A 17955-nucleotide genomic window follows, 5' to 3' on the forward strand; every position below is an offset into this window, starting at 1 on the left:
AATAGGTTTACAACAGATCTTAATTGAACCAAAAAAAAAAAAAACTCAGTTATAACTCCTCCTTTTACACAGGCACACTCTGATTTGAATGTTGGTAGGGCATTTTGATTACAGAACCATGAGTTTGTTATTTAAAAAACAACATACAGTATGGAGGCTCCTCAAGGAGTTAAAAATAGAGCTACCCTACAACCCAGCAATTGCGCTAATAGGTATTTACTCTCAAGATACAAATGTAGTGATCCGAAGGGGCACCTGTACTCCAGTGTGTATAGCAGGAATGTCCACAACAGCCAAACTTTGGAAAGAGCCCAGACGTCCATCGACGGATGAGTGGGTTAAAGGAGAGGTGGTGTATATGTACAATGGAATACTACTCAGCCATCAGAAAGAACGAAATCTTACCATTTACATCAACATTATACTGAGTAAAATAAGTCAATCAGAGAAAGAAAATTATAGTACGGTTTCACTCATATATGGAATATAAGAAGCAGTGCAGAGAATCATAGGGGAAGGGAGGGAAAACTGAATAGGAAGAAATCAGAGAGGGAGACAGACCATGGGAGATTTCCTAACTATGGAAAAGAAACTGTGGGTCAGTGGAGGGGAAGTGGGCAAGGAGATGGGGTAACTGGGTGATGGGCATCAAGGAGGGCATGTGATGTGATGAGCACTGGGTGTTACACGCAACTGATGAATAACTGACCTCTACCTCTGAAACTAATGATCTACTACTATATGTTGGCTAACTGAATTTAAATTAAAAGAAAAACAACATACAGGCATCGCACAAGTAAGACAAATTCCTGACTTGATTTTTTTCTTGGTAATTCTTCCTTCTTTTCATTCTTTCTGAAGGATTTAAAAATCTATATATAAGAACATGAATTTTACAGTTACTCTAAAAAATTATGCTACAGTCTGGGAGCTATCAGTGGTAGGGGATCATTCTGAAAGAATAATGTAAAATTTTAAGAATGATTTCCTAAACTTCAAAACTGTCAGCCCAGATGGGTTTATTAAGAAGAGATAATAGTCAGAGGGAAGATTGGTACAAAAAGCTGAAAAGAAACTTGTGAAGATTACTGACAAAAAATAAATTATTTCAAAGTCTTAGAATAATTTTAGCCATGTTCAAATTCTATAAACTGTAAAATAATTCCCATAAAAAATAGTCTCACAAAGCACTTCCTAATTCTTCCTCATTTCTACCGGCACCCTGATTCTTTCTGTGTAGGCAATTTGCATATGTATGGCATGCACTTTAGGTGTCTATTATCCAAATTAACATTTCTAGGCCATATCATTCCACCTTACCCTAAAGTAAGGTATTAAACTGCTTCCAAGGCACAGATAGGTGGCTTTCTCATAAGCACCTCAAATATAGCAAAAGCTGAGGATATATTCATTTCAGCACTAATGCTCATGCTCCTTTTGTTGTGCACAACAGTGGCTAAAAGGAAAGACACAATATACATATTAATCATAGTGACCAGGGATTATGAGGCCATGGATGGATGCAATGGACATGAACGAAGAAAAGTTTGCCCGTCCAAATGTGCTTGAATACCTGAGCTGTTTTCAAATCACTACCACCAGGGAGACCAAGAGCAGAGGATTTTGTCTCCCAGGACACCTTTGGCAATTTCTGAAGACGGTTTTGTTTGGGATGGAAAGGTGTTAGGCCCTCTACTGGGTAGGGGCCAGGGACTCCTCCCATGCCAACACAGAAACCCTGGTCTTGAATGAGACACAGGCATTATATTATTTAATAGTTTCTCAAATAAGTCAGGTAATTTGCAACCATTATTGAAAACCATTGAAAGTTTGGAGAATTCGTTCTCAAATATACATTAGTTGAAGGCTCCTATTAAAATCCTTGAGAGCATTAAAAAATAATAATAATATAAAAAAAAGGAAAGACACCATCCACCTAATTGATAATCTAGATATACGACTCCTTGTCACTCAATACCCTCAGCTGTTATAAGACAGAGTCTGTTCAAATCCGTGAATCTGCATCATTATGCTCTAATTATGTCTGGAAGTCACTGAAATAGACAAAACTTGTAAAAATCTTATTTTTATATTGTTCAATCCTACTTTCTCAATTAACAGAAATATATATATACAACTCTACCACCACAGTAATGCCATGCTTTACAAAGAAAAGGGAAATACATACTTTTGCAGGTGTATGAGGTATAAAAGTACATATCAAATAATAAAAATAATACCAATTTTCATGCACCTACTACCGGGCTTCAGAAATAGAACATTCCCTGTGTCTTCATCATCCATATAGGTTCCTTCCACTCACAGCCCCAAACCTCCCTTCCAGAGATATCTGCTGCCCTGGATTGTGTAAGTATTCCTTTACTTTCCTTTATGGTTTTGCTACATAGGCATGTATCCCTAAAAATATATTATTTAGCATCTCCTGGATTTGAACTTGCTATACATTGAGTCAATCTATGTGTAATCTTTTTGTGACTTCTTTCCTTTGCTCAAAATTACATTTTTTCAACTATCTATTTTCATATGTATCATTGTGTTATTCATTTTATAGCTTTACAACTCTGTTTACAAATGTACTATTAATTCCATTTGACTCTTTGGACATTTGAGTTGTTTTTCGTCTCTGCTGCCATGAACACTTGTGTGCCCATACTTGCCTGTGCTCACAGGAAGAACTAACCTAAGGTCTGTATCTGGAAAGAAAATCACTGGGTCGTAAGATGCCCATACCCATATTTGACCTTACTAGTCAATGCTAAATATTTTTCAAAATAGTTTCAGCATAAATACCTACTTGCCTCTAGGTGAAAATTCTCATTTTGGTTTGGTTTACAAGTTCCGGATTACAAAGCAGGTTCATCATATTTTCACTTTGTTATAACCCATTTATGTTTTGTTTATGAAATGTCTGTTTACGTCTTTTGCTCATTTAAAAATTTTTATTAAGTTTTTGAAATTTAATTCCAATCTAGCTAACATGTGGCGCATTGTATTAGTTTCAGGTGTACGATACTTAACAATACTATACATTCTATACGTTGCTCAGTGATGATTATGGTAAATGTTCCTTGAGTTCTCTTTGTGTATCCCCCCCCCCCACCTCTCCTCTGGCAACCCTCAGTTCTTTTTTAGTTAAGAGTCTGTTTCTTGGCTTTTCTCTTTTCTTTTCTCCTTTGTTCCTTTAATTCCACATATGAGTGAAATCATATGTTATTTGTCTTTCTCTGGCTGACTTATCTCACTTTCTTTCCCTCATTTCTCTATTGGATTCAGTGCTATGTTTTGTTTTCCTTTTTTCTTTCCTCATTGATACTAATCCTTTATTTGTTATATGTATTGGCATATGTTTGTGGCTTCTGTGAGGTTTCATCCTGACACTCTTCTCCTGCTTGTTTTTATGTGAAATTCATTTTTTTTCCGGAATAAAAAGAAACAACGTAGATACCTTTCTAATTTCACATAGTAACTGCCTCTATTATTCTTGTATAGTGTTTTAAAATGCAATATGTAGCTTTTTGAGATTTTCGGGTTGTTTCCATCTCTTACTTTCATCCAGACTTTCACTTCTACCTTTATTGCCACGTCCTGTTTAATTTGCTTCTACTCCCAGAAGATGTCTGTTGGTGTGGAGTCCTCCTGGAAGGGAGCTGTGGTTGGGCAGTTTAAATGAATTCATAGGAACGAGACTATTCTAATTCCCTTCAGACATGACCTTCTGCCCTTATTCTCTCTGGCTGGTCAAGTGGTCAAAACTCCTCCCAGCTTCAGCTGCTGACTTCAGATGCCCTGTGTGTTTTCTAGTCAGTTTCTCGGCCATTTGGGGGTTCTTCTGTTCTTAGTGTTACCAGATGCCCCAGGGCTACCTCTGTTTCTTCTTAAACAGATGTTGACGCCATCCTTCGGCTCTTGGATGTTTGTCCCCAGCTGCTTATACTTGGGGGCTGAGATGATACTTTGTCATCATCTTTTATGTGTAAACAATGATGATGATTTTTTGGCTTTCCTGTCTAGTTGCTTTGTCTGTTTTTGTGGGGATTTGGGAAGATTCACAATCTATGCTTGCACCATAATTTACTAGAATCACACATTGACATTTCATATCAGCCACTACATGTTACAATTAGTTATTTTTTTAAATGACATGAACACACAGGCTTTTTAAATCTCAAAGGCACAACAGTTCAGCATCTTCTTTTAGATGAGCACAGATGATATTAACTATTATCCCCTAGATCATACATGCTAACTTAAAAAAAAACTATACTAATAATAAAGATTGCTGTAAATCTCTGCTATATTATAGAAAATCAACACCCAGGAGAAAAATATGTACATGTAGACATATAGATAATCTCATAGGGTCAGTATGTCATGATGGTTAAAAGTATAGACTGGAGCCAGATTGCTTGGTTCAAGTCCAGCCCTGCATGTTTTAAGAAATTTTGAATTCCCAAAAACAGATTAACTAATTTTCTGAGTTCTAGCTAAAATCACTTAACCCAGCCATGCCTCAGTTATTTCATCTGTAAAATGGAGATAGTAATGATATATTTACTTCTTACAGTTATGGCAAGACATAAATAGCATGTCGTAAAGGCTATGCAAGTGTTGGCTAGTATCACCAGCTACTTTTCCATTAGGATGTCCACATTCACTAAATATAACTCTCACATCTTGAATACGAAATTAGTAGGAACATTATGATTAGGAAGCTCTCATTTGCTATGTAGACTCTTTCAACCCAACATTTTAACCCTGCCCTTTCTAATGTTAGACATGCTTCACATCATCAGGTGAACCGAGGGAGGATCAAATGAGAAGGATAAAAGTATTCATGTTCCTGTTTAAGAAGATCATTCCTCAAAATTAAATTACTCTGTGTTTGGGCCATATGACTTAAGTAGAATTTTAGATTATATTCTGACCCAGGTGTTAATACTGTGACACCTGGAGATAACTTAAATTCCCACCCAATTAAAATATGTAACTTTCTCCCCAATTTTCCAGCATGTTCCTTTTTTTTGCTTCACAAATGGAGACTTTCTCAGAGACTCATTATAAGTAAGAGGGCTTCCTCTGACTAATTCCTAATTACTGGCAGATTCACATCCCCAAGTGTTTAAAGTAATTTTAAAATGAGAAGAAAGAGATAAGTCTTTACATGCTTCAGAAATTTTGAATTCTTCGAATGCTGATTAACTAGTTTTCTGAGTTCTACCTAAGGTATATGAGAAAATGAAACTCCATTCCCATTCACTTCACATTCCTTGTGGTTACGTGAGGGAAAAAAAATCTTAAATTAAACACCTTCATTCATTACTATGCCTTTTGAGCTCTTTGTCCCTTTAATCACTGAAACATACTTTTAAAAATTGGGAACAGAAAATTAACTCTGTGACTCAATTTCTTTCCTGAATTGTAGCACAGACGTTTCGATGCCCTTCTTTCTCACTTAAAACATCATCAAATTAAAATTCCCATGGGATGTCTCTAGCCCTCTCATCTTCCTATCTTTTAATTCTAGGCTGAAGCATGGGCTACACCGTATAAATGCCAATAACTTTTCTGTGTAAACTGGTGAGCGCTGAAGTGCTGCACACCCCAGGGTATCCTCCACATAATAACCCCTAATCACGGTTGAGCTGCGACCAGCCATACTGCCTGCTGATGATGTCTAGTCACCTTCCACCCAGGGGACAAAACTCTGAGTCATTCTTTAAACCTCAGGGTTCTGTACTCTGCCACAGGAAAGAGAAACTGTATAATGCCAAACAGGTCAACATCACCAGGGCAAGTTTTCATGCAGGATTTTTTGTATGTTTTTTTTTTTTTCAATATACTGAGTATGGATGACAACATAAAACATGCAGACCACTGATGCATATTTAAATGAGCTCATCTGTGAAACTACCAAGACTTCATTTGAAAGACAGGGAACAAAAATGAAGAGAAGACTGAATTGGGTTTTCACTGAGGCATGAAACAAGTAGGAAAGACAATGGACATAACTTTTTTTTTTCCCCTAAGTGAATTCAGCAGAAACTACCCAGCTCTCATCAAAAAACGTCCTCTTCCTTCTGGGCCTACAGCTGAACCATATTTCCTGGCTTCTCTTATAGTGAGATGCGGCCATCCAGCTATTTTAGATAAGGGAATGTGTGTGGAAGTCATATGAGCCACTTCTAGGCCTGGTACAGATGAAATATTCTCATGCCATGGTCCTTTCTCTCATTGGCTACTGCTGGTTGAATGTCAATGTGGGTGTGACAGTGGAATTACCGCAATCTTGTTTTCCTACAGGCTACATGTGTACCTTCCCAAATGAAGGTCAGAAACCCCAGCGAAGGTTTTATGTGAAGGAGAAATGAACTCTGTGTTAAGTTATAAGATTTTGAGATTTCTTGTTTACAGAAGTTACTGTTAACTAATACAGCTAGGGTCCTGGAAAATACAAAATGCTTCTGAGTATAGGTATGCCTGTAATATACATCATTATATATAGATTCAGTTGTTTTAAAAAATTGCCTTAAGAAAAAACTGCTAATCTAAGAATGTATACACACATACTTACTTACAAGCATGTGTATCTATTGGTCATTCATTCATTGGACAAGTGAGTACCTATAAAAATATAAACAACACTAGTGGGTGAGTCACAGGATGCTTTGTCTATATCACTCACTACTGCACGCACATTTGCAAAATGCTGCTTGGCACCTAGGATAAACTCAGAAATACATTTTGGATACATACACACACACACTTCAGCTCAGGACCCTTCTCTCTATTCTTTTCCCAGAAGTCCTCATGTCTCCCATAAGTTCTACTATCTTCTAGATGAGACCACACTTTACATCATAACTCTACCCTGGATACTACTTCGGCTTTTTCAGCTTATATCACAATCACTACATTTCTGTCTGCATTTCTGACTCTACATCCATTATCTCCCTTCTGCTTTCTCAAAAAAAAAAAAAAATAGTCTCTCTTTTTGCTTCTTTTTTGTAACAGTATAATTTCCTATCTCTGGTGCTTACAAAATGGGCATCTTATGTGAATTCTCTGCCTCTTTCGAGCCATTGTGAGTAGCCTATCATTATTTCTGTAAATTTCTCCTTTGTGGTATCTCACATATCAATTTTTCCCTCCTTTCATCCCCATCAAGGCTATTCCCATATTTCTGGCCTATAGACCTTGGATGTGAGGTTTTGGAGTAGTGTCTGAAATCTACCACCAGAGCTTCTCCTCCCAATCCATTTTGCAGATTTCCCCTAAAAGGGACTCTCAAAAATCATCATCATGCCCTATTCTGTGACTATTAGATAATCTCCCTTAAGAAACAGTGCTTTCAGGATGCCTGGGCGGCTGAGTGTCTGCCTTTGGCTCAGGACGTGATCCCAGGATCCCGGATGGAGTCCCACATCGGGCTCCCTGCATGGAGCCTGCTTCTCCCTCTGTGTCCCTCCTTCTGTCCCCCTCTCTCTCTGTGTGTCTCTCATGAATACATAAAATCTTTAAAAAAGAAAAAAGAAAAAACATAAAAAACAGGGCTTTCCATTGCTTAGAGTACATAGTTTAAACTTCTTAGCATAATGTTATTGAAGCCTGTCACAAGAGACCCTATCTCTCAAAATTAAGGATTCAGATTCCATGAATCTCAATTAAGGGAAAGGTCAGTGAGTGTCATCTAATCCCATTGTCCCTCTGATTTTGAAAATTATATTTTAGTCAGGCTCACTAAATGGCCTTCTTTCTACATCATTTATACTTTTCCTACAAAAATTCTCTTAATACAGTTCCCTTCTCTATAGCTATTTAAATCAGAGAATGTAACTAAACTATTTCTTTTTCCTATTCCCTCCTATCTCATGCCTAGGTTTAGCACTTTCTCCTTATTCTAAGTTTTTATGTGTATGAAACTTTTGAAATTACCCACATATTGCATTGTCAATGTCCATTGATTTCTGATTTAAACTGCTCCCAAGATATGCCTTCTCTCTCAAGATAAGCATTTTACATGTGTATAAATAAATAGTCAATCTTCATTATTCACAAACTCCACGTTTGCAAATTTGCTTACTTGCTAAAATTTGCAAATCAATAATTGCAACATTTTCATGGTGCCTCGTGGAGAGGCACAAGTCTGAGCAACAAGTCTTGAGTTGCCCCATAAGGACATTCCCAGCTGAGGTCAAATAAGGTGACATTCTGCTTTCTTGATTCAGCTCTCCTACTGACAACGTGTCCTTTTTACAGTCCCTTTAGAGCCACGTTTTCCACATTTTTGTGCTTTGTCTTGGAGATTCTTCTGTTTAAAATGCCCCCCAAGTGTAGTGCTGAAGGGTTCTTGTATTCCTAAGTGTAGGAAGACTGTGATATGTCTTATGGAAAAGAATGTGTTAGATAAGCTTCTTCAAGGCATGAACTGCAGTGGTGAGAAGGCATGAGCTCAATGTTAATGAATCGACAGCATGTACTAATAAGGAAGGTGGCTTTAAATTGAAATACACACAAAACAAGATTATATTCTGATGAGTTGATAAAAATGTGACCTAAAGCTCACAAGAGCCACATCTGTCTTTCCCCTAGGAGCAATGATTCAATATTCATTAATTTGGTGTATGTGGCACCTTCACTGAATGTAACTACTGTGAGACGCCTGGGTGGCTCAGCAACTGAGTGTCTGCATTGGGCTCAGGCCGTGACCCCAGGGCCCCGGGATCGAGTCCCACACTGGGCTCCCTGCATGGAGCCTGCTTCTCCCTCTGCCTGTGTCTCTGCCTCTCTGTGTCTCTCATGAATAAATAAATAAAAATCTTAAAAAAAAAAAAAAGGGAATGTAACTACCGCATATAAGGAGAGTGACTGCCTGTGTGTGTATGTGTGTATTATGTGTATGATGTGTGTATATATAGGTATGTATATGTTATATTTATGTATATAATTAAATCTTCATCCAGTAGTGAATATAAAAATACACACATATGCTGTCATTTAAAGAGATGAAGAAAGAAGAAAGAGGAGGATGTAAGAGAGTGGAAAGACTGGGTAAGAAAAGGGAGAGGCGGGAGAAAAAGTTCATGCCTTAGCTGTTCCTGTGTTGCCATCACGTTCCCCGAGCTGGGTATCCCCTCCTAGGTGGTTTTTAATACGTACAAAAATGGTAACAGTAACATCCACACATTAGTATGATTATTAATGATAATACATGAAATTATGATGCTGGTGACAAATTTACTCAACACTCAGACCATGACAGGCTCTGAGTTAGTACAATTTTGTGGGTTATTTTCTTACTTCCTAGGAATTTTGTGGAGATTCTGCAATCGTATCCCTAATTACAGAAAACAAAAAAGCGTCTAACTTAAGCCGCACCTCCAAAGTCCACAGATAGCAAATGGTAGAAAGGAATTTAAATTGTCTGACTCCACTGGCAACTCAACTACTGCCTACCCTCACTGACCACAATCCATCTGAGTCTGCATTGCTGGGATTTCGCCATCCGGGAAGGTGGCATCAGGCAAGCTCTGGATCGCAGGGTATCAGAGCAGAGATACACACTGATCTAAAAGCTCTTCCGTAGGCTTATCATCTTTAAATAAGCTTTTCTGTCCTCTCATGAATGAAGTCAGGAAGGGTTACTCTTAAGAAGAATGATTTCTGATACTGGTTCTCTCAGGTATACAAGGACAAAAAGTAAGTCAAAACTCCTAAATTTCAAAACATGATAATCATGAAATTGATTTGGGAAGCTTTTCCTTGCATTAACAGAGCCAGGGTTTTGAAGTCAGATATATCTGAGTTCTAGTGCCGTTCTAGCTCTTCCTTAGCCTTATACAATTGTGCTCAGTTAGGATCAGTTTTCTTATCTGTACGGAATTACTATTAGTAATAGAAGTAGTTTTAATAGATTATCCTATTGCCTCCATTGGGGCTCATCCTCAGGTTGAACTAAATATTCCTCACTACCAAAATCTTTAAGAGTTTTCTAATCATCTATATATAATCATTAATTAATTAATTAATTTCCTGTTTTTGGAATATAATAGAAAGCAGAATAAAAAGGCGGAGTTTTTTTTTTAATCTGATACCATCAAAAGAGATTGAAACTCTCAATTCTAAAATGATTTCCCTCAAATTAGATTGGAGGTACATAAACGAAGAATGCTTAAAGATATTTGTTCTTCAAAGAAGTTAGAGGCAGTTTTGACAAGCCAAATTAAAAAAAAAAAGTCCAGCAGCTCAGCAAAATTCCTCCTGTCCCCTTCTCACGTCTTTCACTACAAAATCTGTTACTTAAGAAGCATGTGAAAATCACTCTGAAAAGCAAAGGCATATTTGTTTCTCTAAAGTCATAAGAGAAAAATTTAATAGCTTACAATGAAATGATTTTACAGAAGTCTTAGATATTTTACTTTTCACAAATGAGCAGAAAAGGGGGCCTGATATACCCCCAGTAACCTTCCATTTGTCACGGTTTCTAATGACTCTGTGAGCTAGCCTAATTATTCCTCTTCCAGCTAATGAATCTCTGTAGGCCACCGTCCCCGTTCGCGTAACGCTGATAGAGATAAAGGCCGCTTACCCACTGTTGATGTCATCAGCCCGGAGACTTTTCCCAAGGATGTCACCGTCACTCATATATCCACCAACGTCAACTTCAGAAGACATGTCCAGGTCACTGCTTGCTTTCTCACTCATGTCAATTTGTGATAGATTTCCCAGCCGAGAGACAGCTGCTCGACGGAGAGGCGTCGTGTACATGAACCTCGAGGGGTCCGTGTGGATGAATCGGCTGGTGCCACTGCGAGGGTAGCCAGCCCCCAGGGAGGGAGCATCTCCAGCCTGAAGTCGAGGACATGCCTGACCCAGCCTCCAGGTCATGGGAGTGGGTCGGCCTGTCAGGTTGGATATGGTTCTTCCATTCACTTCTGTTGTCACAGTGCTGTCAAATGTTGTCTCCAGGGTGCTGTCAAACAAATGAAGAAATAACTATAATTCACTTGGTATCACAGACCAAGACTATGGTCTACAGGAAAGGCTAGAGCGGAGTCATTTCTTAGAAGTACGTCATTTGCATGCGAGTCAAATTAGGCATTCATCATAAGATGCAAAACACCTCTGCACATGTCAGTGTGGGAAGGGGCATTCATTTGAAGTCTGTTGTTTTGCATTTCTGCTTTCAAAAGAAAGGCCATCATCAATCATTTTACATGAGACAGAATTTTGTTTCACAGTTTCAACAAACCCTTAACCTAATCCCAAAGGCTTCCCAGAACCATCCTGGAAGTTGAGTACAATTATGTTTCATGGTCTATCCCTCCCCCATTGCCGACCCCCTGCCCTAGATGCATTTCAACTGCAACTTTGCCTTGCTGTCTGTCACAGGCATGAAATCTACTTAGTAGTGATGGTGGTAGTTTCAGTGGCTAATTCGGTTTGAAAGGGACACTACATGGAAGAAGAGATGGATAGGAGAAAAAAGTCCCTGGGTCTGTCCTAAGAAGTCACCAGATGAATGTCATGTAAAATTGACGAAAATAGTAAGGAAACTAAAATTCTTTCTTTATCCTTATAAGAGGTTAGGTACTTGGCTATTATTTTTCTCTTTATATATAGAACTGAGAAAAAAAAAAACCTGTGGCTTATCTGGGTCCCACGAAGACTGGACATAGTCTCCTCTAAATTCTGCCTCAAATCTGCTATGTTTTTAACTGTTCTCATTCTTCTTGTTTCAGGATCTTCACCTAGAAAATTAATATAATCATAAATTTATTAGTCAAGACATTTACTGGTCTTAGAATAATTGTCTACCTAGATAAGTAATATAAATTCTTCTCCTTAAAAGTAAAATAATAGGTAGGGGATTCCAAATGCTTACTGCCTGAAAATTATGTCTCCTTTCTACAAATAAAATGTGAATAGAAACAAACGTAACATTGGAAGTAATAATGGATAATAAGGAGTGACGATAATACAATAATACTTTGTAGATTCATGACCTTAATCATGCAAAGTGACAGTGATTAATTCAGAAATATATTACACAGTACTCTCTCTTGCTGAGTTTAATTTAAAAATCTGGAATTATTTGGATTCTAATTATCCTCATAATTACCTCTCCCTAGGTATAGTCAGAATAGTAAGATAAACTTACCTTGTACAATTACACACTTGGATTCTGGGGAATAAGAGGCCTTTTCTTACAGAAGCAGTACCTTTGTAAGTCTCCTATTAACATTGGATGGCTTTGTTTTTAAATATTTGTCACTTTTTACAGAGATTTACAGCATCCACCTAGACGCTCGAGTTCCAGGAGAGGCTCTAGCATCTAACCCCCTCCTGTGTTTAACAGGCATGAAACCAGCAGCTTTGCCAGTGTGACAAATGCTAGCCTTGCACAACCACCACCTATCATTTGGAGGGAGAGGTGCCATTAAACCAGTCTGATTATGGACATGTAATACTCCCAAGCGAGTGGCCATTTGAAACTGGCCTATCTGGATACTGAGAAGAACACGGGGAGACAGTAGGGGAAGTATAGCTTCTCTTCTGTTCAGTTTGGGCTCAGAAGGATGTCCAGTGAGGAGAAACTTTAGTAAGAAAGATGAAGGAGAAAAGAAGGGAGGTAAAGGAAATGGATGGTCTAAGGGGATCAGGGGAGGGAAGGTACGAGAAGGAGGAGGGAAAAGAGGAAGGCAAAAGAAGGGGATAGTGGGAAAGAGAAGGGAACGAAGGAAAGGAAAAACAGACGGGAAAGTGAAGGTAGGAAACAGCATTGATTAAACTTCTGTATGAAAACTGTCACACGGAGAAGTCAAGATGCATACCTACAGGCTATTTCAAGAATGTACGTAGATAGTTGACGTGTTCATTTCCTTACATAGAATTCATGCCAGATTTAAAAAAAAAATACACAGTAAATACACCTGTATAATAGTGAAGTGATCATAGAATCACTTCACCTGTATAATATAATCATTGAATTGGCAGGGGTTTCAAAGAATGCCCCACCTTTCCTCTCAGCCAGTGAAGGAACTCATCTATGCCTCCCTTGGGAGGTAGCCATGGGCCTCTGCCTGAAGCCTCTAAGATTGGAAAGGCATCGTCTCCAGAAGAGATGGCTCCTTCTGCTATTGGACAGGTCTCATTGTGAAAACATTTCCGAGGATGAATAATTTGCCTGCCTTTCATTTCCATCTGCTGGTCTTAGGAGCTCTGAAGGTGACTGAACAACTCTATACCACCTTCACCACAGCAACCACCTTCACCACAGCAGTCAGAGACTAAAAGACACCAACTGCTCATTCCCCAATTTTCTTCTTCAGCCAAACATCACTGCGTTGTTCATTTTTCCTCATCCTGGATGGTTGCCTAAACAACCACCATTCTGCTGCCTGCCTGTGTCTACTTTTTAATTGACAAAATACTCGAATGATTAAAGGAGGTTTAGCAATAGCATTATTATTTCAAACTTTAAGAATACAAAAAACGTCCTTAGATATATTGTCAAGATAGAAAAATAGGTATTGAACCCTCCTCGGGCACATGGCACAAACTTCTCCTACACTAATTCAAGTCCTGCAATCCTTAACCTTATCAATTACCATCACTTTAAAACTCAGAGCTGGTAATGACCCTTGAGATTCTAATCATAATCCCTTGGAACTTTTCCCCACCCTTCTCATAAATATAGCAGCATATTTGAGAAGTGGTGATAAAGAAGCCCACTTTTTACTTCCAAATAATCTGGTACTAAAAGAAGATAAGAAGGAGTTTGTAAGGAAAATCCTAAAGGGCAGATGACTTTTACTGGAGGGAGGAGGAATATAGTTATTGACCTTACACAGGTTGTACAATATACCATTACACGTCCCCTGGCCCCCTCCCCTCTGTGAGAACTTGCACATTGTGCTCAAGCTCTATCTCAACCACTTGTCAACTGGCATAATATTAAAAATATTTATATTTGCATTGCTTTCCATATATTCTTAATGTAAACTATAGGAACATTATATTTTCAGAGATTCCATTTCAGTAGATTTTTTTCACATCTTCATCTGCTATTTATTTTTTATTTTTCTAAAGTAAGTTTTATTTATTTATCCATGAGAGACACGCAGAGAGAGAGAGAGAGAGAGAGAGAGGAGAGAGGCAGAGGGAGAAGCAGGCTCCATGCAGGGAGCCCAATGCGGGACTTGATCCCAGGACCTGGGGGTCACGCCCTGAGCCAAGGCAGATGCTCAACCGCTTAGCCACCCAGGCATCCCCTTCTCCATCTTTTAAGTGTTTCTTCTCCTGGGGTTCCTGGGTGGCTCAGTTGCCTAAGCATTGGACTCTTGGTTTTGGCTCAGGTCATGATCTCACGAGTCATGGGATCGAGCCCCACGTGGAGCCTGGAGCCCAGGTCAGGCTCCTTGCTCAGCTTGAAGAATCAGCTTGAAGATTCTCTCCCTCTGCCCCTCACATCCACATGCGTGTTCTTTCTCAAATACATAAATAGATCTAAAAATACATAAACAAATGTCCTTCTTCCAATCCAACAGGCATCTTAGATCCTTGGCTTTTCCAGCTGAATCCATTTTTGTTTATATAGCTTCTCTCGTATTTCAGAACCACAACTTCTTTTCCTCCTTTGGTTTCAGGCATCACAACACTCACTCATACGGCACTGCACTGTTCATGACAATCAGACAAATGGATCTTTTCCTCCCAGACCTTACTGAGCAAAACATAATTGCTGCTTCATTCATGTTATGAAGGATAACATGATTTATCATGTTATGCAGTAAATTTATTGCAGTAAATGTTCTCAATGACCCACAAAAGTCAAAATACAACTAAATACAACCCCCTGAAGGATTACACAAATCTGAAACATCCTATAAATTTGTATCCAAATGATGTCTAGAAGATTGAGGGAGAGGTGGGAGTCTCAACTGACAAGGCCAAATGTAAAAGCACAAGTAAAATGTAAAGCACGAGTAAAATAAAAGCAGAAAAAAGCACGTATGATAAATTCATTTAGTCACAAAAGTGTTGTATCTCCTCTCACTTCCATTATCTCCAAGCCACTAAGGCTCCCTTGGGACCTACTCTCTGCCCCACTTAGAGAGGACACTTTAGGAGCCATGAGAAAGCAGTTTGCAACAATGTTAAAAACTCAAAGTGGATTCCAGAATGTACCATTTTGGAAAATGTGTGTAAATCTTTACTATCTTGACAGTCAGGAAGGAGGCTTCCTTGAGGAAAAACAGTGGCTTCTACATTTTTTTTGCCTCAGACAGAGGCCACATGATCCGTGTGGTCCTGCTCTTAATATTTAGGCTTTACTTACGTACATTGTAATTAACACCGCCAGCACTATCATCTTTTAATAAGAAGTCAAATTATCAGTGAATGAACCTGATTCACAGAGAATTATGTCCTCTACCCCAACTCCTTGGCAAATGTTATTATTTAGAGTACAGCTGCCTGATTTATTTTGAGAACCCTAATTTTGTAGATGACCCCAACAGTCATTTGGATGGAAATTTTTCAAATCTTCTTAAGCCAGATACTTGGAGCAGAAAATAGCAAAAAAACTATGGCCAATCACCTTTTAAATAGTCTCCTGTATAGCCATAGCACAGACCCTGGTCTAGTCTAGTAGGATACTCAAGATTCAAGAGTTGAACTCAAGGAACCCTGCCTAAAAATTAACTTGGAAGAGGCCATTTTGAGTCAGAAGCAGAACCTAGGCAGGCACATGGGCAGAAATGCTGCAATTCCTGTGTGCTCTGGGCTTGGATATATTTACCCACATAACACGCATCATTATTTAGGAAACTGCATTGGAGCGCTTCATTATCCTGATAGGATTATTCATGTCACAACTACCAGAATAAATAAATTCTTCCTTACTTTCTCACTTGCATTTTTGACTACTGGCAAAAGTTGGGGAGGGGGAAGCCTTAAAAAGAATAATCCCATAAATATAATAAGCAGCTGCAGAGTTTAAGAATCATGGAACACACAGGCTTCTATTGAGAGATTACCCTCTGTCAGTAATGCTCCAAGTTATTTATGCACAAAAGGCATATGTCATGTATACACCCACGTACAGCATGCTATAATTTAACAGAGTAACCAAAAAATACTGCCAGGGGACTGCTTTCTGTTCATATCTTTGAGAATACTTATATAAAAGGTCCTTAGAACAAGATAAATGCTACTATTTTACAGCAAAAGATGAATATTATTTGATTGTACAGTTTCAGAGGATCAAAAAAATAAGAAGGTTCTTCAGGAGTAAGACTCCCTCTCTTGCCTTTGTACTGCTTAGAGGTCTTTTATGAGATACAGTTCATCACAGAAATCGCACAATGGTGAAGAAGTAAATCTCCTATGTCTGAGCACCTGGTGTATTCAGATTCAGAAATCACTCTTCCCACAACTGTGGAAACATTACTCTCTTTGGAGCTAAACTGACATGACAAATTGAGCAGTATTTCCTTCTGCTGTCTCTCTAAGCTTTCTTCTTCTAATGCTGGCTCACTAAGATTCTGGAAAGCCTCATAAAACCTCTTGCAACAGGAGGGTCTACACAGAGAATAAGAACACATCTACATTTAGCTTCCGTTGTATGAACAAGAAACAAAGAGATCACTGGTCAGGCTTAAGTCTTTCCTATGTGAGGAGTCTTATAGGAAGTTTTCTTGTAAACACACATATTTGCAAAATATGATGCGGTCAATGGCTTAAAACTTAAGAATTTTCGAGGAGGGGACTGTGTGATATCAATGTACTTTGGTAGAGCACTCAATTAGGGGTAACAAGCAGAACATGTACAGTCTGGCTATTCAGGGAGGTAGTAAAGTCAAAACTGAAACAAAATACAAGAATCATTTTAGATATCTTCCTACCTAGTTAGTGAGAGATCATGTCAGAAGTTATTTAAGACTTGGGTCATCAAAAAGGCCTACTCTGTAAAGTATCATAATCACCTACACAGTAGTTTAGATAGTTGCAATGTGAATTTTTTTGCCACACACACACACACACACACACACAGAAAAGAAAAAGAAAAAGAAAAAGAAAAAAAAAACAAAAAACCAGCAGCGTGTGAGTGAAGCTGTCCAAAGATGCCTGTGCGTTTCTGCCAGTGTTACTAGCATCCTAGTGCCTGTTGTGGGAGCCCCCGGGGCAGCGGCTGAAGCCCCCTAGACACAAAGTTTGCCCAAGAGGCTCTGGGCTGCTCGCCCCCTCTTTGTGGCGGGGTCACCTCGCAGGAAAGTAGGTAGACGTCTAATTCCCGGGCAAGCATCGGGTCGGCGGCCCTAGGGCCCGGCACCGCTTTGCGGAGGCCTGGACCGGCCGGGAGCGGCCGCGACCCCAGCCCGCGCAGGGCGGGCTTTACGGCTGGGTCTCAGGGGTCGGCTCTGCGAAGGAACAACGCAGCAAGTCGCTCAAAAATCATAATCACAATAATAGAGAGAGAGAGAGAGAGGGAGAGCGCGGCCCAGGTTGTGGCGGCCACTCACCCAGCAGGTCCGCGCCCAGCGCCTGCTCCAGGTCGCCCAGCATCGTCAGGATCACGTCGGCGTCCAGGTGGGCCGCGCCCTCCCGCAGGCAGCTCTCGCCCTCCTCGGCCGCCCAGCTCCTGCCCGCGCGCCCCGGGCCGCCCTCGCCCCTGCTGCCCCCCGGGGAGCGGAGACCCGGGGTCGCGGGGTCCTGGGCCGCGCCGGGGCCGGGGCCGGGGCCGGGGCCGGGGCGCGCCCGCAGCCAGGACGCCGGGCTCGGCGCCCCGCCCGCCCTGGCCGCGCTGCCGAACCAGTTGGAGGGGCGCGCGGCGGCCCTGCGGTCCCCGTCGGCGGGGCTCACGCCCGGGGCCCCCGGCTTCCGCGGCCGCGCAGCTCGCCGGCCCGCCCCCGCCCCCGCCCCCGCCCCCGGCAC

General features: G+C 40.1%; 1 protein-coding gene across 8 annotated transcripts in view; it reads right to left on the minus strand.

The window, feature by feature from the left end:
* NAV3 (neuron navigator 3) overlaps positions 1 to 17955 on the minus strand; it is an 830862-nt gene that overhangs the window by 143477 nt on the left and 669430 nt on the right. For all 8 annotated transcript variants that reach the window (XM_041738590.1, XM_041738593.1, XM_041738591.1 and 5 more), the window contains 2 exons: positions 11660 to 11768; positions 10607 to 10990 (listed from right to left, as the gene is read on the minus strand). In XM_041738590.1, the coding sequence (XP_041594524.1) occupies positions 10607 to 10990; positions 11660 to 11768 (493 nt within the window). The remainder of the gene's footprint in view (positions 1 to 10606; positions 10991 to 11659; positions 11769 to 17955) is intronic.

Source organism: Vulpes lagopus, chromosome 23 (assembly GCF_018345385.1).
Source record: "Vulpes lagopus strain Blue_001 chromosome 23, ASM1834538v1, whole genome shotgun sequence".
NCBI lineage: Eukaryota > Metazoa > Chordata > Mammalia > Carnivora > Canidae > Vulpes > Vulpes lagopus.